The sequence below is a fragment of the Acomys russatus genome, chromosome 7 (genome assembly GCF_903995435.1).
Source record: "Acomys russatus chromosome 7, mAcoRus1.1, whole genome shotgun sequence".
Lineage (NCBI taxonomy): Eukaryota > Metazoa > Chordata > Mammalia > Rodentia > Muridae > Acomys > Acomys russatus.
This window is the reverse complement of record NC_067143.1, coordinates 59,461,422-59,487,792: the sequence shown is the minus strand read 5'-3', so window position 1 is coordinate 59,487,792 and position 26,371 is coordinate 59,461,422. Positions and strand designations below refer to the sequence as shown.

The 26,371-nt window shown below is 43.3% G+C and overlaps 1 protein-coding gene across 2 annotated transcripts; it reads left to right on the top strand.

Moving 5' to 3' along the window:
* Positions 1-771: 771 nt before the first annotated feature.
* Positions 772-19,222, top strand: Tmem41b (transmembrane protein 41B). Of its 2 annotated transcripts, XM_051149209.1 has the most exons (7): positions 776-1,119; positions 9,195-9,312; positions 11,479-11,607; positions 13,603-13,696; positions 14,229-14,333; positions 15,990-16,128; positions 18,886-19,222. In XM_051149209.1, exons 1-7 carry the CDS (start codon positions 996-998, stop codon positions 19,053-19,055), a joined length of 879 nt encoding a protein of 292 aa, XP_051005166.1. In that variant the 5' UTR covers positions 776-995; the 3' UTR covers positions 19,056-19,222. The 2 variants fall into 2 exon arrangements, with proteins under 2 accessions (XP_051005167.1, XP_051005166.1); XM_051149210.1 differs by lacking the exon at positions 15,990-16,128 and having other exon boundaries at positions 772-1,119; positions 18,886-19,056.
* The last annotated feature ends 7,149 nt before the right edge of the window (positions 19,223-26,371 follow it).

Sequence of the window (26,371 nt, the reverse complement as noted above, 5' to 3'; positions counted from 1 at the left end):
GGATAGGAACAACTCAATTTTCCTCGTGTTTGGTCCAAATTTGTAAATACACTGCCAAGTTGTTTTCAAGAAATTCTCATGACCTTCGATAGCTGCTTTAAACAAAGCTAACGCAGGGGCGGCGGGGATGATGTCAGCGTTAGTGGGATACAGGGATCGCTCTGTAGCAAATTTGTGTTTTGCATGACCAAGGATCGGATAAATCTGTCGCAAAAACAAAACAAGCTTAAAAGGGGGGACCCTAATATACGTCCGAGAAACTGCCATAGCTGTTCTGAGCGGCAGGAGTAGAAAAACTGCCAAGAACGTAAATCAGGGCTCTGGAAACGTCAAACATAATGAGCTAGGGTGACTTTACTTGGGACAGGCGTGTCAAAGGCGGGAATTCTTTTGTTTTGAACCAGAAAACTTGGATTCCAAACTCATTTCTGCCACTCTGTGGCCTTCCATCGTTACCCCTTGTCTCTGGGTCTGTTTTTTGGGATTCAGATAGGCTTATCTCACGTTTTAATTGCGACCCGTTTGCAGCGGAACCTAAGGAAACGCCAGTCAGGAAGTGCCAACTAGTCGCGCGCAGGTACTTCCGGTCGGCGGGAACAAAGAGTTTGAAGCACTCCGGGCCTCATTTCCGCAGGATTAAAGCTGCGCGGAGACGTCGATCCTCAGGCCGCAGACGCGTGACTTGGCACTGCGACTGCTCATGCGCCGGGCAAGCGTGAGGTGGGCGGGGCCCCGGAGGGGGCGGGGCCCTCCCCTGCCTCGTCTCGCGGTCACTGGGCCTGCGGGAGCGCGCGAGCCTGGTGGGCGGCGCGGGGCGGATCCTCGTCGGAGATCGCTCGGCGGAGCGTCAAGCCTACGAGGTCGTTTCGGGTGAGGGGGTCGCGCCGGAAGTGGCTGTGCCGCGCGCCTCGGTGCTGGAAGGGAGACGCGGGAGGAGTTTAGTCGTTCAAGGGGGCGCGGCACCGCCGGGTGCTCTTTGATTCCCTGCAGCAGCCATGGCGAAAGGCAGAGTCGCCGCCGAGCGATCGCAGTCGGGGATGCAGCACTCCACCACCGCGGGCGACCGGACGGCGGGGACGCGGGGCTCTGCCGCGCAAGGTAGCAGAGAACACTTGAAGGGTGAGCTGACACTACCCCAGAGGCCGGAGCGGGGGGACCCCAGCAGGTCGCAGGGTGAGGATCGCAGCAAGAGCGGTGTGGGGACCCCGCACGGCGGAGGGTCAGACTCTTACTAGGTACTTTCTCAACAGACGTCAGTTTAAAAGCAGCAGCGACACCGATTTGCCGAAGCGAGGCTGGTTACCCAGGCTCCCTAGACAGGTGTTTAGAGGCTTGAGTCTCCGCATTGTTTTACAGAGGAGCAAACTGAGGGCTATGCAGGTACATGACAGAGTCAGAGCCAGGCTGAGCTTGTGATTAAGAGCAAGAACTTGCCCTTCCAGGTGCCACTTCAAAGTGTCAGATCCTAGCTGGGAGGAGTTGGCACATGCCTTTAATCCCAGAACTCCGGAGGCAGAGGCTGGTGAATCTTTTAAAAATCGAGGCCAGCGGGTCTACAGAGCCAGGGCTACACAGAGAAACCTTGTGTCAAAAAACCTGTCAGAGAGCCGGTGGGGTGTCGCACGCCTTTAATCCCAGTACTCGGGAGGCAGAAGCAGGTGGATTGCTGTGAGTCCGAGGACAGCCTGGTCTACAAAGTGACTCCAAACAGCCAAGGCTACACAGAGAAACCCTGTCTCGAAAAACCAGAAACCAAACCAAAACAAAACCTATCAGATCTTGTGTTTTCATTTGCCGTGGCTTATAACTTGGATTTGTCTGATTGGTTTGTGTTCGAGGGACATTTCTCTGTGTAGCCCTGGCTGAACAGGACCTGTAGACAAGGCTGACTACAAACTCAAAGATTCTCCTGCCTCTGCCTCCAGAATTGTGGGATTAAAGGCTTGTTTTACCATCTCCAGGCTGGATTTTTCTTCCACTGTTTTTGGCCGCCTTAGAGCTGGTATGAAAGGAGTATGCCACAACACAGAATTTGATTTATAACTGAATTTTAAAATGCTTAATCGGTTGTACCATGATATAAACAGAACAGTTTACATTATCTTGGCTTTTATGAAATGGAGGGTAAATAAATATTAAAAGTTACTAAGGAGATTCATTCAAAAGCTTTTTCATCTACTCCACCATCCTGAAGTTCTTGGAGCTTTAAATATAGAAAGTTAAGTGTTTTGATGTTATCATGACATAAAATTATTCCCTGCTTTTCAGCAGCTAAAGTGATTACATTCTTTGTGTTTGTTTGTTTGTTTTGGTTTTTCAAGACAGGGGTTCTCTGTGTAGCCTTGGCCATCCTGGACTCACTTTGTAGACCAGGCTGGCCTTGAACTCACAGCGATCCGCCTGCCTCTGCCTCCCGAGTGCTGGGATTAAAGGCGTGCGCCACTACCCTCGGCTCTTGTGATTATGTTCTTTAGAGTGCTTTTGAAGCTCAAACATCTGAAGTGATCAGAACAAAGACCATTAAGTTTGTGGCTCACTCACACTGCTGTCTTCCACCACTGCTAATGGTCTTGTAAGACTATAGTGAAGGGGCTAGAAAGGTGTTTCAGTGGTTAAGTACACTGGTTCAATTCCCGCCACCCACATGCCAGCTAATCACTATCTGTAACTCTAGTTCCAGGGGACCTAGTCCCATTTTCAGGGTGGTCTGCGTCCCTGCACAGACACAGATACACACACATAATAAAAGTCTTGCTGGGTCAGTATCCCAGCACTGAGAGAGGCAGAGGCAGAGGTAGGCAGATAGCTGTGAGGCCAGCCTGGTCCAGGACTGCCAAGGCTACACAGAGAAACAAACAAAAAGCCTTAAGAAAAAAAAAAATACATATAGGGCCGGTGTGGTACCACTGACCTTTAATCCCAGTGCAATGGGAGGCAGAGGCAGGTGGATCTCTGAGGCCAGGCTGGTATACAAAGTCCAGTGCAGTCAGCAGTCAGGGCTACAAAACAGAAAAACAACAACAACAACAACAAAACCCAAACAAACAAACAAAAAAAAACCAACAGTGAAAATGTGTTCTCAGCTAATTTTAAATGTCTGTCGTAGTCTAGTTTGGCTCTTATAAGATTATGTATTTGGGTATAAACTGTGGAGCTAAATAATTGTCATGTGGCTTGAGACAGTCTTCAGTTTTCTAGAGTTTTTATTGTTGTTCCCCCTTAGAGTTACTAAATAATAAAATAATAATACATAAAACTTTCAGAATGACTCTATGGTGGGTTTTTTTTTTTTTTTAAATCAAATGACTTGCAAGCTTCATTTACATAAACCAAAGGATAGAGATGTGAAGATATGCCTTCCAGGAGAAGTAGGGTTTAGACAAGTGGGGATAAAGAAGGGGATGTGGAGCTCTGGGAAACGTTAAGCTGGAAGGTTAGTGTCACCCCTTTCTGTGTGTCAATAAAGAGGCTATTTTGTCACCAATGGAGGGTTTCTGTTGGGTGGCAGAAATTTGGCATGGTGTCAGATTGTTAGAAAAAAATTCTTTAAGTTCATCTTGTTTATTAGTGACTCTAAATTTTTCCTCTTTTCTGACTTCTCCTAATGTTAGGAATTCTCTTTGTAGCAAGAGATTATGTGGCCCCTCTTATGTGCTAGGACTTAGTTTAGTGTTCTGCTGTCATGTTGCCATTAGTAGTAACTCCTTAGCAACCAGTTTTCTAGGATTGGAAAAACTTTTTTTTTTTTTTTTTTTTTTTTTGAGACAGGGTTTCTCTGTGTAGCCTTGGCCATCTTGGACTCACTTTGTAGACCAGGCTGTCCTCGAACTCACAGCGATCCGCCTGCCTCTGCCTCCTGAGTGCTGGGATTAAAGAAGTGCACCACCACGCCCAGCCTGGAAAAACAATTTTTATTACTTGTAAATAGGAACTTGCCACTTAGATAACCTTTGATTGAAAACTGGTGATACAATCTAATTACAAATCTGTAACACTTAGTGAATGGTGTTTGTTTGTTTTTGAGATAGAGGCTCACCAGGTATCTCAAGCTGATCTCACCTTCTTCCTCAGCTTCCAAGTAGTAAGATCCCAAGAGTAGCCATTATATACCAGACCACAGCACTTCTTGACTGAGAGGGTCTTACTGTATAGACCAAGTCTAGAACTTGTGTGAGTCAGGCTGGTTTCCATCTTTTGGCAATAGACCTCTTTTTTCCCCCAGTGCTGGTGTTCCAGCCAGGTGCCACCATCAGTTGCTTTGTGTATGTAAGGTTTTGTGGCTTTTTTTTCTCCTTATTTTCTTGTTTTGGGGCGTGTATGTGTTATACTTGCAATGCATAAAGGAAGATCAGGAGTTCAAGGTCACCTTTGAGTCTCCCTTTTTTTTGAGTGAAGGCCAGACTCTTACATTAAAGCATCCCAGCCTGACATGGTGGTGCACGACTTTAATCCTAGCAGTCATGAGGCTGAGGCAGGTGGATCACTGTCGGTTTGAGGCCAGCCTGGTCTACAAAGTGAGTACAGGACAGCCAAGGATACACAGGAGAGACTCAGGGTGGAAAACAAAACAAAACAAAAAAACAAACAAACCAAAAACCATCCCTAAATCAGAAAAGAAATAGAGGCGCAATAAGGTTAGTTTTTATTTTTTGAGGCTACGTTCATCCCTTTATTTATTTATTGGGTAGGGTTTTCACTGTCTAGCCTTGACTGTACGTGAACTCACTATGTAGACCAGGCTTGCCTCAGGCTTACAGAGATCCATTTGCTTCTGCCCCCCAAGTGCTGAGGCTATACTTAGAAGCTAGAGAAAAGGTGCTGATAAGAGGAAAGAATGGAAGACGTTGATGAGTGGAAACAACTAACAGAGCAGGATCTAGAAGGAATCCTGTTAACATTTAACAAAGATAAGGACAAGGGCCTGGCATTGGTGGGGCTCACCTTTAACCCCAGCGCCGGGGAGTCAGACCCACCTGCTCTCCATGTCAAGGTCAGCCTGATCTGTAAAGAATTCCAGGACAACCAAGGCTACACACAGAAACCCCGTCTCTAGACAAGCAAAAGAAGATAAGGAGAAGACAAGCTGCACATTATGGGATGCTCCTTCACTCCAGCCCTTTGGAAGCAGAGGCAGGTCAGTCTCTGAGGACAGGCAGGGCTACCCTGTCTCAAACAAACAGAACCCCAAAACAAGGGAAGCTGATTTTGTGAACACATCTTTGGAGAGAATGGGCGAGTTCACTAAGGTAGGAGGCAAGGTCCTTCCTTACTGGGGAGAACTGGTTTTTTGGGGCTATTTTTCTTTTTTGTTTTGTCTTGTCTTGCCTTACGGCTTCACTGTGTAACCGTGGCTGACCTGGAAAGTATATGATTGTTTCTCAAGCTGTTCCCTTGGCCTGGAAGGAAGTTGGAAAGGATAATAGTGAAATAACAATGATAATATTATTCACTAATAATATTAACCAGTATAGCAGTTGTGTTCAGGAAGATTAGAAGCTAATGCATTTCAAGTGCAGATATGGCGGCTGTATAGAACACATGTATCTTTTTTTAATTTTAATTTTTGCTTTTTGTTTTTTGAGGCAGGGTTTCTGAGTGCAGCCCTGGCTATCCTGGCTTTTGTAGACCAGGCTGGCCTAGAACTAGAATGCTGGGATTAAAGGCATGTACCACCTCACAGGCCAATGTTTTCTTTTCTTTCTTTCTTTCTTCCTTTTTTTTTTTTTTTTTTTTTTTTTGGTTTTTTTGAGACAGGGTTTCTGTGTAGCCTTGGCTGTCCTAGACTCATTTTGTAGACCAGCCTGGCCTTCAACTCACAGGAGCTGCCTGCCTGCCTCTGCTCTTCAATTCTTGTGTTCACAAATGCTCTCACAGTGAAAAGCTAATTTATTACTGGTTATAGAGGGATTTTAATCCAGCAACATGGCTACTCTGGCTGGAATACAGACATGTCCTTAGCCCACACCTTTAGAAGGAAGCAGCCATATTGGAAAGTGTCTAATTGAGATGCAAACAGAGTGAAAGATTTGCCAGAATAGGATATGACCAACTGTCATGAGAAGACACAGGAAAAGGAGGGCTTAGTGCTGTCCCGAGAGAGGAGGAGAGGAGGCAGTTTTACTGGGAGAGTTTCACAGAGACAGGGTGCAGAAAGAGAACAAGCTAGACACAGTTGAAGACAGAACGTTTAAGCCAGAGAATGAGAAAGGGCCAGAAGGTTAGAACATACTGCTGAGGTTAGTATAAAGCCAAGCAGAGCAATTCAGTCAGAAACCTAGAGAAGCCAGGTTCGAATCAGTCAGCTCGGAGGAGTTTGAGCCAGAACAACTGTGTTGAACCCGCCAGCCAGAGTTCAGAAAAAACAAGGGTGAGTTTAGTCAGCAGTAAGTCTCAGAGGCTGAATACAACATTCTAGGCCTAGATTAGGTTGTATGGAGGCTAGAAGTTTCCAGGACGAGGCCTAGGCTAGCAGACAGGATGTAAGTCTCAGAGAGGGTAATAGCACCTGGCATATGAAAGTTACTTTTTTTGTTTTTGTTTTCTTTTTAATTAATTAATTAATATTTTTATTTTTATTAATTTATTCATGTTACATCTCAATTGTTATCCCGTACCTTTCCTCCTTCCCTCCCATTTTCCCCTTACTCCCCTCTCCTATGACTGTGACTGAGGAGGACCTCCTCCCCCTGTATATGCTCATAGGGTATCATGTCTCTTCTTGGTAGCCTGCTATCCTTCCTCTGAGTGCCACCAGGTCTCCCCATCCAGGAGACATGGTCAAATATGGGGCACCAGAGTTCCTGTGAAAGTCAGACCCCACTCTCTACTCAACTGTGAAGAATGTCCTGTCCATTGGGTAGATCTGGGTAGGGGTTTGTTTTGTTTTTCAAGACGTTTCTCTGTATAGCTTTGGCTGTCCTGGAACTCACTCTGTAAACCAGGCTGGCCTCTACTCATAGAGATCCGCCTGCTTCTGCCTCTCAGTGCTGTGACTGAAGGCATGGGCTACCACCTCCTGCCTTATATAAGTTACTTTTACAACAGTTAATGTTCAATTATATTACTATTAAATACTTTGTGTTCCTGGACTTGCTTCTCACTGAAATAACTTGAAACTTTGGGCTGGAACAAGTTAATTCCAGATTATAGTGTGTTTAAAAGTCCCCCCCCCCCCAAGGGGCTGGAGAAGTAGCTCAGTGGTTAAGAGCACTGTCTGTTCCTTGAAAGGTCCTAAGTTCAATTCCAGGCAACCACATGGTGGCTCGCAGCCATCTATACTGGGATCTAATCCCTCTTGCATGAAGGTGTTCATGCAGATAGAGCACTCATTCATAAAGTAAATAAATCTTTTATTTGTTTATTTATTGACAGGTAGGTGGGCCATGTATGTATGTGCCAGAACACAGTACTCTAAGACACACATGTAGAGGTTGTGGGACAATTTGCAGGAGTCTGATCTATCTTTCTATAGTGTGGGTGTCAGGGATGGATTCAGGTGTTTGTCAGGTTTGGTGGCAAGTGCCTTTACTTGCTGAACCATATCCTCCTCTTCAGCTAGATTTAAAACTAGCCTGTCTTTAAGAGCTAACAGGCAGGATAAAAAAAACTAGACCGGGCTGGAGAGATGACTCAGTGGTTAAGAATGCCGCCTGCTCTTCCAGAGGTCCTGAGTTCAGTTCCCAGCAACCACATCTATAATGTGATCTGATACCCTCTTCTGCAGATAAAGCATTCATATGCAATAAGTAAAATAAGTAAATCTTTAAAAAGCAAGCAAACAAACAAAAACCTAGGCCACTTATATGTGTAATCTCTTTGCTTTTGTGACAGCCCATTAAAAACCGTTTCTCTGAATTCAGTATTTATATATTTGTCTTATTTCTCTTCTGAGGCTACTTTTTAGTTGATAAAGAGGAAAATCAATTAGCTTTATGAAAACAAGTTGTGTGTGTGTTCATGTGCTTGCTTCTGGAGACAGGGTCTCTCTGGGCAGCGCAGGGTTTATCTCCCAACTCTGATTCTCTTGCTTCAGCTTCCTAAGTTCTGGGGTACGTAGGTGTGTGCTGCCATACTTGCCTAGGGCTCTATCCTGCTAACCAAACCTGCCTTTTTTTTTTTTAAGTTTTGTTTTTAGTTTTTTCATGACAGGGTTTCTCTGTGTAATATCCCTGGCTGTCCTAGACTCTCCTTGTGGACCAGGCTGGCCTTGAACTCACAGAGATCCACCTGCCTCCGCCTCCTGAGTGCTGAGATTAAAGGCATCTGTCTCAAAAGCTACATTTTTTTATTGAGGTGGTTGTAATACACAGTGATGTGTTTGTTTGGCGTATTGTTGTTGTTTTTTGTTTTGTTCTTGTTTTTTTGTGACTGGGTATTTCTGTGTAGCCTTGACTGTACTGGACTGGCTTTGTAGACCAAGCTGGCCTCTAACATGCACCACCACACCCAGCTTGTTTTTAAAGATTAATTTCTATGTATGAATGTTTGTTTACATGTATTATACACCACATACTGACACCTGTGAAGGATAGCAGAAGGCATCAGAGTCCCTAAAACTGGAGTTTTAGATGGTTGTGAGCAGCCACCACGTGAGTGCTGAGAACTAAATGTGGAAGAACACTGAGTGGTCTTAGCCACTAAGCTGCCCTCCCCAGCCTCTCCAGCCTCTCCAGCCTCTCCAGCCTCTCCAGCCCCACACCTACCTTCTTTTGAGGCAGAGGTTTCACTATATAGCACAGGCTGGTCTCAGTCCCACTGCATACTCTAGGCTGTTCTCAGATCTTGAGAGTTAGGTTTATAGGTTTGACTCATCATGCCAAGAATAATTTATGTATGTGTATGTGGGGTATACATGTTTTGTGGGTGTTTGCATGTGGAGGCCATAGTTAATGTCAGGTTGTTTTTTTGAGATCAGGCCTTACAATGTAGGCCTGGCTGGCCTGGAATTGTATAGACCAAATTGATCTTAGAGACCTCCCTGCTTCAGCCTCCTGATTGCTGGCATTTAAAGCATGTGCCAGCACACTTGGCCAATGGATGGTTCTTATAGAAGTTGAAATAATTTGTTTAATGCCATGGTTGTAGGCAAAAATATGAACAGTTTATTGAGAGGAAAGGAATTGAGGAATTGAGTTATTAGTTGCCTTGAAATGCAAATTTATTTTGATTGTACTTTTTTTTTTTTTTTTTTTCAGAAAAACCTTGTGCAGAAGCTGGGTCAGCAAGAACATCACTCCTTATACTGGTGTCCATTTTTTTATGTGCAGCTTTTGTTATGTTTTTGGTATATAGGAATTTTCCTCAGCTTAGTGAGTAAGTATACCACAAGAGAAAACTGAAAATGTCTAGCTATTTAGAGTTGAAATGAATTAGAAACTAAGTTTCCTTTAGCAACAGAACCTCAAGACAGGGTCCCTCTTGTCCACTTGTCTCTGTTTTCCAAGAGCTGAGATTGAAGGCCTCCACGCCTGGCGCAGCGACAGAGCATGTGCGACCATTCACGGTGCTTGTGTACCAGCCCTGGATGTTAGTAGGCCCACGAGCCCTGTTATTTTAGATTTCCAGTTTGGTTTCCTTTCCACTGTCCTGCATTTTTGTTTTTTTAGACAGTCTCTTACTGTCTCTGCTTTAAACTCACTGTTTTCACCAAGGATGACCTTGAACTTCCAGTTCTGCTGCCTCCCCTCACTAGTCTGAGACTGTAGGCACATGCACCATCCCAGGTCTACAACTGAGCTGCACCCCAGGCCTCCTTCCTTCCTTCATTTCCTTTTTCCTTTTCTTTTTTTTTGGGGGGGAGGGAGATGTTTGTTTGTTTGCTTGTTTGTTGTTTGAGACAGGGTTAGTTTGTGTAACAGCTCTTGCTGTCCTGGACTAACTCTGTAGACCAGGCTGGCCTTTGTCTGCCCACTGCTGGGACTAAAGGCATGCACTGTCACACCTAGCTTTTCTTTCTTTCTTTTTTTGTTTGTTTTTAAGAAACAAAATTAAAATTTATTAAAAGAGAAGGAGAATCCCTTTTGATGGTGATGTCACACATCTTTAATCCCAGCACTGCAGCTGCCAAGGTCTGTAGTTATGTCCCTGAGCAACCAGCTCTCGAGGGGAAGGTTAATAGTCCACGTGCAAGGCTCTTCAAAGGCTCTTCAGGCTAGAAGGCTGTCTGACCTCTTCATTCTTCAGTGACTGAGAGCTCATCTTTCACCATGTGCTGCTGCGTTCTTTTTGTCCCAGCAGGTGGAGGAGCTCTGTGAGTTCCAGGACAGCCAGGGCCACACAGAAAAATCCTGTCTCTAAAAAAAGGAAAAAAAAAAAAAAAAAAAGGCGCTGGCCAAGATTACATAGTGAGGCTGTTTCTCAAAAGGGGAAGAGGAAGGGACTTCCCAGCATTTTGAGTTGGATGTGTCTTTCCTGTATAAAGTGTGATTTCATTAAAAGTTTTAGTGAATTGTTATTATTAATGATTATTGACTTAGTTTAGAAAAATTACCCAAAAGAATGTTGAGTATTTTTTATTTTGTTTTGGTTTGGTTTTTTGAGAGGGGGGGTTTCTTTTGTAGTCCTGTGTTGGACGCACGTTGTAGACCAGGCTGGCCTTCAACTCACAGTGCTGGGATTAAAGGCTTATATCATAATGCCTGGATAGTTAAGTTTTCTTTTTTGTTTTTTTTCTTTTTTAGTTTCTTGAGACAGGGTTTCTCAGTGTATCCTTGGCTGTCCTGGACTCACTTTGTAGACCAGGCTGGCCTGGAACTACTTGCCTTTGCCTCCCCAACTGCTGGAATTATAGGCATGCACCCAGCTAAGTATGATTTTAATATGTTCATATGGTATGTTTCTTTCTTTTTTAAAAAAGATTTATTTATTATTTATACAGTATTCTGCCTGCATGTGCCTACACACCAGAAGAGGGCACCGGATCTCATTGTAGATGGTTGTGAGCTACCATGTGGTTGATGGGAATTGAACTCAGGACCTTTGGAAGAACAGCCAGTGGTCCTAACCTGAGCCATCTCTCTAGCCCTATGGTTCCTTTCTTTTTTCTTTTTTTTCTTTTTTTTTTTTTTTTTTTTTTTTTTTTTGTTTTTTTTTTTTTGAGACAGGGTTTCTCTGTGTGGCCTTGGCTGTCCTGGACTCACTTTGTAGACCAGGCTGGCCTCGAACTCAGAGATCCGCCTGCCTCTGCCTCCCGAGGGCTGAGATTAAAGGCGTGCGCCACCATGCCTGGCCCTATTTAAAGTTTAAGCCAATATTTAAGCAGATGCTTTTAATTTTTGGTTTGTATCATTTTGAACTTTGTGTATGTGTGTGTGTGCTTATAGACTGTTGAACCTAAAAAAAAAGGTGAGTTTGTCCTTATTAAAGATTAGTTGCATTGCATCATTTTAGTTTAAAACCCCATACTTTGAATTAGAATTTTTTTTTATCATGGAATTCTGGTTAAAAAAATTTTTTTTCATTATTAATTTTTTTTTAAAGAGAAGAAAGAGTGAATATGAAGGTTCCGAGAGATATGGATGATGCAAAGGCTCTTGGAAAAGTTCTCTCCAAATATAAGGACACATTTTATGTACAAGTACTGGTTGCTTATTTTGCTACATATATTTTGTATCCTTTTATCCGAAAAGTGTTTTCTAGTTTGTTCACGTAAGATTTCCAAAATTTACTGTTTAGCTATAAATAACGACTTTTCCTTTTAAAATGTTAATTCAGGGGCCAATGAGATGGCTTAGCAAGTAAAGACACTTGCTGCCAACTAAGCATGATGTCCTGGATTTGGTGCCAGCATCACATGGTAGGAGAGAACCTGCTCCTCAGAGTTGTTCTCTGACCCCCACACATTGCCACTCATGTCCCCACACATAGGCAAACAAATTTAATTAAATATTTAAAAATAAATAGAATAAAACTAGCTTTATTTTGAGGCAAGGTTTCACTGTGTAGCCCTTTCCAGCCTTGAGCCCACTTGAACTTATAGAAATCTACCTACCTCAGCTTTCTGAGTGCTGGGATTAAAGGCAAGGGTCACCACACCCAGCCTGGTTTCTCTTTCTACTTCTGTGTAGATTCTAAGGATCAAACTTAGTCCCTAGGCTTCCAAAGCAAGTGCTTCTATTCATTGAGCCATCTCCATACCCCTTCTTGTACTTTTGGTTTTTTAAAAATTTTATTTATCATGTATACAATGCTCTGCCTGCATGTGAGCCAGCAGGCCAGAAGAGGGCACTACATCTCATTATAGATGGTTGTGAGCCACCATATGGTTTCTGGGATTTGAACTCAGGACCTCTGGAAGAACAGTCAGTGCTCTTCAGCTCCTTTTTTTTGTTTTGTTTTGTTTTGTTTTGTTTAGGACAGGTTTTTTCTGTGTACCCTTGGATGTCCTAGGCTGGTTTTGTAGACCTAGCTGCCCTCAAACTAATAGAGATCCGCCTGCCTCTGCCGGGGTTATAGCCCTGTGCCTTATTTTTTTTTTTTTTTAAGGCAGGGTAGCATGTAACCCAGGCTGCCTTAGGCTTGCTATGTAGCCAGTAATGACAATGAGCCCACTTTCCTTCTGAGCCTACCTACTAGATGTTAGGATAGGATTCCCTGCATTGGCTACCGTGGTGAGCTAGTATTTTTATTTTATTTAACCTGAGACAGTGGTGCTTTAATCCCAGCACTTGGGAGGCAGAGGCAGGCGGATCACTGTGTGTTTGAGGCCAGCCTGGTCTACGTAGTGAGTCCAGGACAGCCAAGGCTACATGGTGAAACCCTGTCTCAAAAAAAGAAAGAAAGAAAGAAAGACAAACAAAAAAGGAAATATGCGACTAAGCAGCTGGAATAATGTGAGTATAATTGGTAAAGACACAGTACAGTTGTTAATACAGACAGTCTGCATTATTACTTGGGAGGCAGAGGCAGGTGGATCTCCAAGTTTGAATCTAACTTGGTCTAAAAAGAAAGTTCCAGGCCCGCCAAGGCTATAAAATGAGACCCTGACACAAAAACCAAAAAACCAAAAACAACAACAACAAGAAAAAATTACTGAAGACTTTTTTTGGCTGAGCCGCCCGGCTTGTCTCTGCCTGGTGCTTATTGGGTGTTTGTCCTAGATTTTCTTTTAGCGTCATCTTACCGATGTGTTTATTTGTTTACTGCATTTTTGTATCATTAGTCAGCTGGGAGCTGGGGGCATCCTGTCTAGCAGCTTACATACATTTTAGATATATGGTTATAATTTTATTTTTTTTTAACTTTATTTTTTTAAAGTGAGTCCAGGACAGTCAAGGCTACACAGAGAAACCCTGTCTCGAAAACCAAAACAAACCAGAAAAAGATTTTACTTATCCTTTAGCTATAAGTTGGGTATTCCTGGCCCCCAAACTAAAATATGCAGAATCTCTAAAATAGGAAAGTTGTTTTAGTGCAGATATGAAACCACAAGTAGAAAAACACCTGGCCTCATGGGACTGGCTTCAGTCTAACACAAAGTAATAGCACTACATAAAATTATTTTGGGTTATTAACATAATTTCTGTATTGTAATTTCTTCAAGTGTTAAGTATATACTGTAAAGCACATTCATTATGTTTTAATCCTTAACTTAGAAGTTAACAGCTTGCAAACATTTGCTATTCCAGGCTCCATATTCCTCAGTATACTCTCCGGGTTTCTTTACCCCTTTCCTCTAGCCTTATTCCTTGTGTGTTTGGTAAGTACGTGCGGCGGATTGGGAGACTGGGAAATAAGTACAACACTGAGAATGGTAATGCTGTCTATCCCTGCCAGCCTCTCTCCTCTTACACCTCAGTTTTGGAGAAGTTAATGTTAAAGTGATTCCTGTTAAGTCTCATAATGAGTTGTTAAGTGTTTGATTTTTCTCAGCACTCAGGAGGCAGAGGGACGTGGGTCACTGTGAGTTGGAGGCCAGCCTGGTTTACAAAGCGAGTCCTTGTGTTGGAGTAGGGTCTTTATGCATAACTGTAGGGGAGGGCGGGAAAGGTTGCGTATTCTTAAGCTAAAGGCTAGCAGCAATTACTAGATACAGTCAAAAGTTTAATCACCACTGCCAGTTTATTTTAGCTGATCTTGTTTGGGAAAAGCCTAGATCAAATGGGTTCCTATTCTCTAATTAGAGATGTCACATAGGCTACCCTGCCTGGCCCTAGAAGAGATAAACTCAGTAACGCATCTGCAGGAAGGAGATGGGAAAAAGAAAGTGCATGTGGCCCCTTGTTTTCCAGTGTTCTGGCCTTGGCGCCTCCTTCTGCTACATGCTCTCATACTTGGTTGGAAGACCTGTTGTGTACAAATACCTAACAGAGAAAGCAGTCAAATGGTCGCAGCAGGTACGCATCAACTTTTGGTTTTCTTTCTTTGTGGGTTCTTTGGTTCTGTCATCATTAAAAAAAAATATGTGATAAGAAACTTTTTGAAAATCATATTTTTCTTTTTTTGTTTTGTTTTTTGAGACAAGGTTTCTCTGTGTGGTCTTTACTGTCTTGGATTCACTTTGTAGACCAGGCTGGCTTCAAACTTGGGAGGCAGAGGCTGGAGGATTGATGTGAGTTCGAGGCCAGCCTGGTTTTCAAAGCGAGTCCAGGACAGCCAAGGCTACACAGAGAAACCCTGCTTTGGAAAAAACAAAACAAAACAAAACAAAAACAACAGAACAAGCAAAAAAAAAAAAAAAAAACCAAAACAAAACAAAACAAAAAAAGCAAAAACAGGGGTTCCCTGTCGCCCTGGCTGTCCTGGAACGCATTCTGTAGCCCAGGCTGGCCGCGCACTCAGCGATCCACTTGCCTTTACCTAACAAATGCTGGGATTAAAGCCATGCTTCACCCTCCCCTCCGACTTGACAATATGTCCTGATCTTCTGGCTGCTTCTCATTCATGCTCTGTCTTATTCACTTGTATCTAGCTTGATCTCTCTTCAACCTGTTTCTGTAAAACTCTCCATGTAAAAGTGTCTTTGGATTCCAGGAACTAAACTGCCACTAACTAAATTCCACTGTCTCTCAACTCAGAACAGAACTGACTGGAACTCAGAGATCTTTCTTCTAAGATTACAGGCACGTCAGTGTTCCAGGCAGATCACACAGACCTAGAAGGTCTTTGGATGTGATCTCGTGCCAGAGCAGCTATGTTCTAAATTAAAATTCCTCAGCTGGTCATGATGTCACACACCTTTAATCCCAGCACCTGGGAGGCAGAGGCAAGCGGATCACTGTGAGTTCAAGGCCAGCCTGGTCTACAAAGTGAGTCCAGGACAGCCAAGGCTACACAGAGAAACCCTGTCTGGGGGCTGGGGGGGGGGGCCTAAACCAACAACAACAAACCTCCCAAAAAAAAAAAAAAAAAAAAAAGGAAACTGGAGGCTAGGACATGTAGCTCAGTGGTTGAAGTTGAACATTTGTCAAGTATGAATGAGGTCCTAGGATCAACTCCCATCCCCGCCCCATCACCAGAAAAACTAAAATTGGGGCTGATGAGATGGCTCTGTGTGTGTGTAAGATCATGCCCCCAAATGCCTAACAGCTGAATTTGACTCTGGAGCCATGTAAAGGTGAAGGAAGGAAAGAACCTGCTCTGCAGAAATATCTTTTGGCCTCCTCAAGTGTACATGGCAAATGCATATGATAATCTACTTAAAAATAGTTAACTCAGTGTGTGGTTCATGGACCTTTAGCCCCAATATTGGGTAGGCAGAAGCAGGTGGATCTCTGTAACCTCAAGGCGAACCTGGTCTACCTGCTGAGTTCCAGGCTAGTAAGAACCACACAGCGAGAACGTGTGTGTGTGTGTTTTTCTGGTGACTTAGCCCTGTGCCTTACATCCTGTAGGCAAATGCTGTACTACTGAGCTATAGCCCCAGAAAACATGCACTGTTCCCGTTGGGTAAACTGTGATGTGTCTGGGATGAGAATTTAAGGCATTTTTATTAAGCAACTTACTTTAGGATTGCTGTTAACTGATACTGGTTCTTTCTTTTCTTACAACAGGTAGAACGTCATAGAGAGCATCTCATTAACTACATTATATTTTTGAGGATCACACCATTTCTGCCTAATTGGTTTATTAATATTACGTCTCCTGTGATAAATGTGCCATTGAAAGTGTTTTTTATTGGTACTTTTCTAGGTAAGACCTTCGGCGCATGCTATGTGACAACACATTGTATGCATGTCCAGCTGTCCAGCTGGCCTAGATTGTCTCTGTGCAAATCACCAGTACCATATATAACACAAAGCCTGGCCTACATAGATAGCTTGTTCAGTGTATAGTAATGTGTCATGTCTATAAAGAATGAGCACCTTTTCTTATCATTTCTTCTTCTTTTGTTTTTTGTTTTGTTTTGTTTTTGTTTCTCTTGTAGTCCTGGCTGTCCTGGACTGCACTGTAGCCCGGGCTAGCTTCAAACTCACAGAGACCCACTCCCAAGTGCTAAGGTTAAAGGCATGTGCCACCACGCCTGGCAATAATGAACACTTGCTACTAGATACTATTTTTACGTTAGTAAATTAAGCAGAACCCTTCAGCTACTTTTCTTTTTAATTTTTATTTTTTGGTGATACTATGGCTCAAACTCCCAGCTTGTGTATGTCAAGTCAGCAATTCTATACCACCAGCCACATTCTTAACCCCAGGAGAATATTTTTCCACCCCAACTCTGGCCCAGCAGCCTTTTCTTTCTTTGTTTTTTTGGGTTTTTTTTGTTTTTGTTTTTGGAGACAGGATTGAGACAAGATTTCTCTGTGTAGCTGGATCACTTTGTATGCCAGGCTGGCCTCAAACTTACAAGGATCCACCTGCCTTTTCCTCCCTAGTGGTGGGATTAAAGGCCTGCGCTACCATGCCCTGCTCCCAGCAGCCCTTTCATCCTTTGCCAATGGGAGCCTGTTAGATCAGAGGTAACAGGATCTCTGGGCCATGAACTTTACTGGCGAAGGCTCTTCTGAGCCTGGTCTGCATGCTCTCTGGTGAGCATCCCAGGCCGAGCTCCTGGTGCCCTATGGCCTTCCTGAAGACTTGGTGGTGATGACTAGTAACTGGCCAGAGGTGACTTTTTCCTGGCACTTTCTCTGCTGCACCAACTGTTCCCACACAGCACCTTTTAACTCCGCTGTCCATCTCAGTGGACAGAAGGGAACACCTAGTTTCTGTTTTTGAACTTCTTTCCTTTACGTTCTAATTAAAAATTGAACTCCAGTTTATTATGGGTATTACCAGAAGTCTAGGGGATGCAAGTTCAACAGACATCAAGGAATTGATGCCAGATTTTGAAATTAATAAGTGGACAAAGCAATTTATTTAAGGGGGTTGTGTTCTTGCCTGCCTACCATGAACAAGGCCCTGGGTTTGATTCCCAAAACTTCAAATAATAATAATAATTTTGAGAAATTTTTCTTTCTTTAGGAAGATTACTGTTTTTCTTTTTAGTTCAAATTGCTAGGATTCAGCATTTGGGTTTTTCTTTTTTTTTTTTTTTTTTTGGTTTTTCGAGACAGGGTCTCTCTGTGTAGCCTTGGCCATCCTGGACTCACTTTGTAGACCAGGCTGTCCTCGAACTCACAGCGATCCACCTGCCTCTGCCTCCCGAGTGCTGGGATTAAAGGCGTGCGCCACCACGCCCGGCTCATTTGGGTTTTTCTTAATTTTTGAAAAGATATTTTTAAAAAAATATGTATTTTTATTTAATGTGCATTGGTGTTTGGCCTGCATGTATACCTGTGTGGGAGTGTCAGATCTTGGAGTTGCAGACAGTTGTGAGCTGCCACGTGGGTGCTGGGAATTAACTGAGTCCTCTCTAAGAGCAGTAAGTGCTCTTTTTGTTTGTTTGTTTTTTGGTTTTTCTCTGTATAGTCTTTGCTGTCTTGGACTCGCTTTGTAGACCAGGCTGTACTCAAACTCACAGTGATCTACCTGCCTCTGCCTCTGCCTCTTCAGTGCTGGGATTAAAGGTGTGCACCACTACGCCCAGTTTAGATAAATCTTTTTTAAAAAATTAACTACTTCTGGACCTGGCGAGGTTGTGCTCGCCTTTAATCTCAGCACTCTGGAGGCAGAGGCAGGAAAATCTCTGTGAGATTGAGGCCTGACTGGTCTATAAAGAGAGTTCTAGGGCATCCAGGGCTACACAGAGAAACCCCGTCCCAAAAACAAACAAACAAACAACCCCCCCAAAAAAAACCAATAATAAATAAATAAATAAATCTTAAAAAAAAAAAAAAAAGTAACCCATGTCGTGCTGGTGCGAGCTAGCATTGACCAAGGGCCTCCTGCGTCCTAGTACCTGCTCTATATTCTATTTTCTTTTCTTTCTTTCTTTCTTTCTCTCCTCCTCCTCCTCCTCCTCCTCCTCTTCCTCCTCCTCCTCCTCCTCCTCCTCCTCCTCCTTCTTCTTCTTTTTTTTAATGTACACAGTGTTCTGCCTGCATGTACACCAGAAGAGGGCACCAGATCTCATTATAGATGGTTCCAGCCACCATATGGTTGCTGGGAATTGAACTCAGGACCTTTGGAAGAGCAAGCAGTGCTCTTAACGTCTGAGCCATCTCTCCAGTACCTACATTCTTAATCCTTTCTTTGGAATGCAAGCAGCTGAATTTCTAAAAGACATATGCATATAGAAATTTGATTTTTAAAATATGATTTAGGGCCTGGAGAGATTATTGCTCTTATGGAGGACCTGGGTTCAGTTCCCACGTGGAGGCTCACATCTGTCTGTAACTCTGGGTCTAGGGATCTGATGCCTCTTGTGGCCTCCAGGGGTACTGCATGCACATAGTGTACTTACATATGCACAAAACATGCATATGTATCAAGAAATGTTTTGTTTACTTTATTTGACAGTCTGCCAGTGCTACTCACTCAACCCTTTTTTGTGTTTTCTTTTAGGTGTTGCACCTCCCTCTTTTGTAGCAATTAAGGCAGGAACAACTTTGTATCAGCTTACAACAGCAGGGGAAGCTGTTTCCTGGAACTCAGTATTTATTCTAATGATTTTGGCTCTTCTTTCTATTCTGCCAGCCATCTTCCAAAAAAAACTAAAACAGAAATTTGAGTGAAACAAGGTTTTGTTTACATCACAACCACCATCATCATCTCAGGATTAGCAGGCGTATTCATTTTATGTTTTGAAATCATCTCTTTAGTAACAGAAGGAAGCATTTTAAAAGTAAAATATCCTATGAGATAGTTAAAATAATGCATTAATGTGACAAGAGAGAGCAGAAATTGGTATACTATGAGAAGTGCTGTCGTCAGACCTTTGAGAAATATCTTACACACTACTGTTCCAGGAGTAGCTCTGGGACATCATTCATACTGCCTTGGTTTGAAATTGCTAATCTAAATTATTTAAAGATTTTTTTCCCTTTATATCTGATTAATAACTAAAATAGTGAACTCGGGTATAGTGGCACATACCTATAATCCCAGCTGTTCAGGAGACTAAGGCCAGAGGATTGCTTGTTTGAGACGAGCTTGAGCAATGTCACAAGACCCTGTATAAAAGTAAATTAAGGAACAGTGAAAGTAAATAAAATAAAAATTCAGAGCACAAACCAAATGCTTGAAGCAAAAAGGAGTCTTTCATTTTCTTTCTCTTTTCAGACAGCACTTTCCATATGCCAAATAGCAAGGATGAGTTATTTAAGTTTTCCTTAGAAAGTTTTATCATGGATTAGTCTGATAATTTAAATTCTGTCCAGTCTGTTCATCCTTTTTTCTAGGTTTTACAGTATTTCCACCATACATATATAAAAGGACAGTTATATACCTGTATCATATTGGTGTTGATAATGTATATTCAGATAATAATATTTTGTTACAGTGTCTTTATTATCTCAAAAAGGGTTCTAAAAGTAAATACTCTAAGCATATAAGTTTTAGACATTATTTTATAATGAGACAACTGGCAGTAAGACAGTAGTGCTTAAATCTAGTTTATTCATTCCAATGACTGTAAAATTTGTCTTATATAGTTTTGTCTGTTCTTTCAAGAATGTATTGTGTAATTACCTTTCATGCATGATACATCTGTATGACTGCATTGTTGCTTTTCCTCAGGCTTCCTTTGGGACAGCACTTGATTAGCACTTTCCCACCTGTAGAGCTTCTACTTTCTCACCTCTACATGGTGATTAGTGTCTCCACCACTTCTTGGGAGAGACCGTTTTGGCCACTTAGGTGTGCCCTTTATTCCAGGACAGAATGATGTAAAGCGCTCTTAGGATCCAGTTGGTTTGTTGAACAGTTGCTTTAGCGGCATGGGAAGTCCTCTGTTTTCTTCAAAATCTGATCATCTCAAAGCCTGTTTCTCCTGTAAAATGTGGACTAATCCTTTCATGTCACAGTATTAATATGTGCATATATTACAAATACAAGGAAAAAATACTGGTCAGTATTGCAGCCGGTCTCATGTCTTCTGTGTGAATTGTTGTCTAACAAAGCTTTCTTTCTTTCTTTTTTTTTTTTGGTTTTTCGAGACAGGGTTTCTCTGTGTAGCCTTGGCCACCCTGGACTCACTTTGTAGACCAGGCTGGCCTCGAACTCACAGCGATCCGCCTGCCTCTGCCTCCCGAGTGCTGGGATTAAAGGCGTGTGCCACCACGCCCGGCAACAAAGCTTTTTTACTGATCAGAGACTGAGTGATAAAGCTTTTGTTACTTTTACAAATAAAATAAACACATAGCTGTTTGGGGAAAAGTTTACAAATATTACTATATAAGTATTATTGAAGATGTTCATGGTGACACTCTTGCAATCCTAAGACTTGGGAAGTAGAAGTTCATTGTTAATCTTGGCTACATAGTGAGTTTGAGGCTACAACCTGGGCTATATAAGAACCTGTCTCAAAAAAACATACACATAGAGATAGAGAGCCATGTGTGGTGGCACATGCCTATAATCCCAGCACTTAGGGAGGCAGAGGCAAGTGGATTGATATGTATACAAGGCCAGCCTGGTCTACAAAGCAAGTACAGGATAGCCAAGATTTTTTTTGTTTGTTGTTGTTGTTGTTTTTCGAGACAGGGTTTCTCTGTGTAGCCTTAGCTGTCCTGGACTCACTTTGTAGACCAGGCTGGCCTCGAACTCACAGTGATCTGCCAGCCTCTGCCTCCCAGGTGCTAGGATTAACAGACTGCTACCACCGCCCGGCAATAACCCAGATTGTCTCAAAAAACCAAACCAAACCAAATATATATATATTCATTCATATGAATGTCAGTCAGGCTTTTACAAATAAATAAAAACTTAGATTTGGGGGAACCCTGCTGTTTATTTTGGTTTGTGTATGGTAACTACTCTGTGCTGAGAATATTTTCTCTATGCCCTAAGAATTCTTTCACTTGCTATAGTTTTTCAACAGACAACAGGAGCTGCCACTTTAGTTGGAAATACTTTGTTCTTCCAGTAGAAAGTAACCATTTTCCAGCACTTGGGAGGCAGAGGCAGGTGGATCACTGTGAGTTTGAGGCCAGCCTGTCTACAAAGCAAGTCCAGGACAGCCAAAGCTACACAAGAAACCCTGTGTGGAAAAAAAGAAAGAAAGAACTTAAACCAAGCTCGGAGACTCATGCCCAGTGTTTGGAAGGCTGAAGCAAGAGGAGACCAGGAGCTTGTGGACAGCGTGGGTAGCCTGAGATCTTGTCTCGGGGGAAAAAACAACTCAGCAATAGATTGTACCCCAAACACCGTGTGTCACCAGTGCTCACGGAGCACAGATTTGACATAATACCAAACAACCCATGCTTCTGCGCTCTTCTGTATCTTTGGTGCTGGAGACTGCCCCAGGGCCTTGCCCATGCTTAAGCATGCTCCACCCTCAGCCACGTTTCCTAGTGATAGCAGCAAGAGAACACCATGTTGTGATGGAAGGGCAGGCAGGCTAATGAAGCAGTCGCACACCAAGTTTCTATGTATATGAGTGGTAGCTCACTCTGGAGGCAGAGGGGGTCGAATCTCTGAGTTCAAGGACAGCCTGTCTAGTCTACAGAATGAGTTCCAGGACAGCCAAGACCACACAGAAACACTGCCCCCCCCCCCCAACAAAAAAAATCACACAAAGCTGGGAGCTAGAGAGATGGCTCGTGGTTAAGAGCCTTGGCTACTCTCTTCCAGAGGACCTAGATTCGATTCCTAGCACCTACATGGAAGTTTAGGACTATAATTCTAGTTCCAGGGCTTCTGATACCCTGAGACATACATACAGCCAAAATGAACATAAAATAAATTATATACGTTTTTTTAGTTTTTCGAGAAACCTTGTCTTGAAAAGCTAAAAACAAAACACAAACAAACAAACAAGCAAAAAACCCCAAATAACAACAACAAAAAAAACCCAAGCCCAGATGTCCTTCAATGAATGAATTTTAGAAATGAAAGCACAATTTTAAAAACAGGCCTAGGTGTGGTGGCACAAGTAGATTCCCAGCAAAAGGAGTACAAGTTCAAAGCCAGCCTGAGCTACATAATGAAAACACTGTCTTACAAACAAACAAACAAAATTTATTTCCTCTAGCATCCCAGTCCCTTGGCTTGGGATACAGCTCAGTAGTAAAGTGCTTGCTGAGTGTGTCTGTGGCTTCTGGGTTCACCTCTCTAGAAGCCTACAATCAAAGAGTAGAAGTTAAAAGAGACCAGGCGTGCTTGTACTTACCAGATGTGGCTGGAGAAGCTTATTAAGTTGAAGGTCGTCCTAGGCTAATAGTGAGAACCGTCTCAAAAACAAAGGGGCGGGAGAGATGACTTTTCTGTCTGAGAACCATGATCTCCTTAAAAATGTGAACTTGGCTGGGCAGGATCAGAGGCAGTCAGATCGCTGTGAGTTTGAGGCCAGCCGGGTCTACAAAGCGAGTCCAGGACAGCCAAGAGACCAAAAAAAAAAAAAAAAAAAAAAAAAAAGGAAGCTTGGCCGGGCATGGTGCATGCTTTAATCCCAGCATTTGGGAGACAGAGGCAGGCAGATTTCATGAGTTCGAGGCCAGCCTGGTCTACAAAGTGAGTTTAGGACAGCCAAGGCTACAACAGAGGGAACGCTCTCTCAAAAAATATGAAAATAAAAAAAAGTGAAAATGGAAACTTGGCCCATGATAAGTAAGGTTGATATGATCTTCACAAACTGATAATTTGATGAAAAGGCAGGGCACATGGGACTGTAGGTCCACAGTGGTGTGCTTGTCTTGTGTGCTCCGTGCCACCTTAGCTTCCACTCCCAAGTCTGCACCAGAGAAGAAAGAGTAAAAGGATAAGGTGCCAGTGATTTGCAGGAGAGTGGATAGGAAAGCTGCTGGGTTATGTACCCAGTGACCTCAGAGACGCTGGGTCTGAGACTCTGCCATTTGTACACACGAAGCCTTCTAGCATTGCGGGGGCCCCGCCTTCTCAGTGCTCGGCACCAATAGATGTGCTGGTGAAAACATTGTGAACCTGAAGCCCAGAGAGCAGAGTTGGAAGAGTGGTGGCGACTCTCTGTCCGCAAGACTCCAGGTTTGTCTGTTTTAAATAAAGATTTAATGGACACCTACATGGTTTGTGTTGTGATATTTATTTATGTTTTGTGACAGGGTTTCTCTGTGTAGCTTGAGCTGTCCTGGACTTGCTTTGCAGACCAGGCTGGCCTTTAACTCACAAGTTTGCCTGCCTCTGCCTTCCAGTGTGCTGGGATTACAGGCTTGCAACACCAAGCCTGGCTGTGTTGTGGCTTTCTTTTTTTGTTTTTCTTTTTTGATTTTTCGAGACAAGGTTTCTCTGTTTAGCTTTGGCTGCCCTGGACTTGTAGACCAGGCTGGCCTTGAACTCACAGCGATCCGCCTCCCTCTGCCTCCTGAGTGCTGGGATTAAAGTCTTACGTCACCATACCCAGCCTGTTGTGACTTTTAAATAGACCACAGGTAACAACTTAGTCCATCATTATAGACACTATTGTAATGGGACAGTCTGTTGTTGTGTGGCATTTTGGAGTTGATTTTGAACAGCTAGCTGAATTCAGATCTATTAAACAGAAAAGGGACTTAAGGAAGCAATTTTAGGTAGTTTTAGAAATATAGGGGCCTGGAGAGAGGCTCGGAGGTTAAGAGCACTGACTGCTCTTCCAAAGGTCCTGAGTTCAATTTCCAGCAACCACACGGTGGCTCACAACCATCTATAATATGATCTGATGTCCTCTTCTGGCATGCAGGTGTACATGCAGGCAGAGCACTGTATACATAATAATAAATGAATCTTTAAAATAATCAGGGTTGGAGGAATTACTCAGAGGTTAAGAGCACTTGTTTCTCTTGCAGAGGACTGAGGTTTGAGACTCAATAACTGTTTGGTGGCCCATAACTATCTGTAACTTCAGTTCCAGAGGATCCAGTGCCCTCTTCTGACCATAGTGGGCACCAGGCACCCATGTAGTGAACATGGTGGGCACCAGGCACCCATGTAGTGAACATACATACAGGAAGACAAAACATACACATAAAGTAAATCTTAAATCATGGGCACTTGGGCTCTGCAGTTAAGATTGCTTGTTGCTCAGTCATGAGTAGGAGAGTTTGGGTCACAGCACTTTTGTCCTGCAGATGCATGTAACTTTAGCTTCAAGGGACATCTACAGAGACAAAAACAGAGAAGTCTATATATTTATTTTGGTTGTTCGAGACAGGGTTTCTCTGTGTAGCCTTGGCTGTCCTGGAACTTGCTCTGTAGACCAAGTTGGCCTTGAACTCACAGAGATCCACCACCTACCTCTGCCTCCTGAGTGTTGGGATTAAAGACTTGTGCCACGATGCCGGGGAACCTTGAACTTCTGATCTTTTGTACCTTCCAGTATATCAACTGTCTCTTAATGCTGAATAAGGAAGTAAAGGAATAAGAACTAAAGCAAGAAGTCACTTTTGAGGGGTTGGATTTTAGCACATGTGGTAGACTGCTTGCTCGACATGTGCAAAGCCATGGGTTTAATTCCCAACACTACCAAAATTGGTCCTCATGATAGCTGTCTGTAATTCTACCATTTACAGGTGGAGGCAGGTGATTGCAGAAGTTGAAGGTCATTCTCAGTTGCACAGTAAATTTGAACTCAGCCCCCATCTCCACTCTGCCGATGAGCTATTGCCAGCACTTAATGGACTGGCAGGTGTTCCTTGTCAGACTTTCAGTACTCCTGGTAGGCAGTTGAGGATGGAGATGCTCATCCTGTCCTGGCCTTGGATCTGTCTCAACTCCCACATCACAATGATGCTCAGATAGTTTTATGAATGTTGTAAAGGAGTGAAGGCAAAAAGCAGACATTGCTCACAGAGCTACAGTTTGTATGCACAAGCCTTTCTCCAAACACATATTACAATTATTTTTGAAAGATTAGTATTTTAAGATGACAACAAAGCTGGGCAGTGGTGATGCTTGCCTTTAATTCCAGCACTCAGGGAGCAGAGGCAGGCACATCTCTGTGAGTTCCAGTACAGCCTGGGCTACAGCGTGAGTTTGAGGACAGCCAAGGCTACACAGAGAAACCCTGTCATGAGTCACCAAAAAACCCAAAAACAACAACAGTAATCTACCCCTCAAAAAGATAACAACAGCCAAGTGCCCCTGTGAGCACAGTGCCCTGTGTGAGTGGACCGGCAACAGAGTGAAGGTGGCGCTGGGCATGGAAGAAAGCGGTAGTACAGGTGCTCCTGCCCACTCACCATGTCCAGCACAGTGCTTGCAACCCGATGATGAGAGTCAGAAGTGAGAGGAGAGTGGAGCAGAAACAGAGCCATGAGAGGACAGCGTAACAGATGGTGACTTTTTAGCTCTGCAAATCTGTGTACTGCAGTCTACCAGCCACATGCTGGCAAATATCCAGCAGCCTTGCTAGGAGCAAGCACATGGTGTGTGTGTGTGTGTGTGTGTGTGTGTGTGTGTGTGTGTGTGTGTGTGTGTGTAAAGGCTGTCTCTCTTTCTCCAGAAACTACTGCCACCTGTTGGGAGATAGTCATAATGAACATGCCAATTAATGGAACAGTCTGGATAGAAGTTAGTAGGCTGCCTGTGTTACCCTCAGGGTGTTATGAGCCAAAAACACAAATACTAATTTCCAGTTTGAGTTGAGTTTGAAGCCAACCTGGGCAACACTAAACCCTATGCAGAAGACCAAACAACAACAAAGCCTAAAATAGTCAAATATGAGTTATACGTGTTTTAAGATGAGTGAAATTTACTGTTTGTAGTGGGTAGCTCTGAGTTTTGCCTGTCATGAATCATAATGTAGGCATCACTGCAATCAAGATACATGACAAGAGCTGGGAGGTAGGTGGATCGCTGTGAATTCAAGGCCAGCTTGGTCTACGAAGTGAGTCCAGGACAGCCAAGGCTACACAGAGAAACCCTGTCTCAAAACAAAACA

What these genes read in the sequence shown, in the direction of transcription:
- Tmem41b (XM_051149209.1), top strand. Translation starts at nt 996, where the DNA reads ATGGCGAAAGGCAGAGTCGCCGCCGAGCGATCGCAGTCGGGGATGCAG. An exon ending in TATTTTGCTACATATATTTT is followed by an intron (nt 11,608 to 13,602) that starts GTATCCTTTTAT and finishes AGAAGTTAACAG; the next exon opens with CTTGCAAACATTTGCTATTC. An exon ending in CCTTATTCCTTGTGTGTTTG is followed by an intron (nt 13,697 to 14,228) that starts GTAAGTACGTGC and finishes CTTGTTTTCCAG; the next exon opens with TGTTCTGGCCTTGGCGCCTC.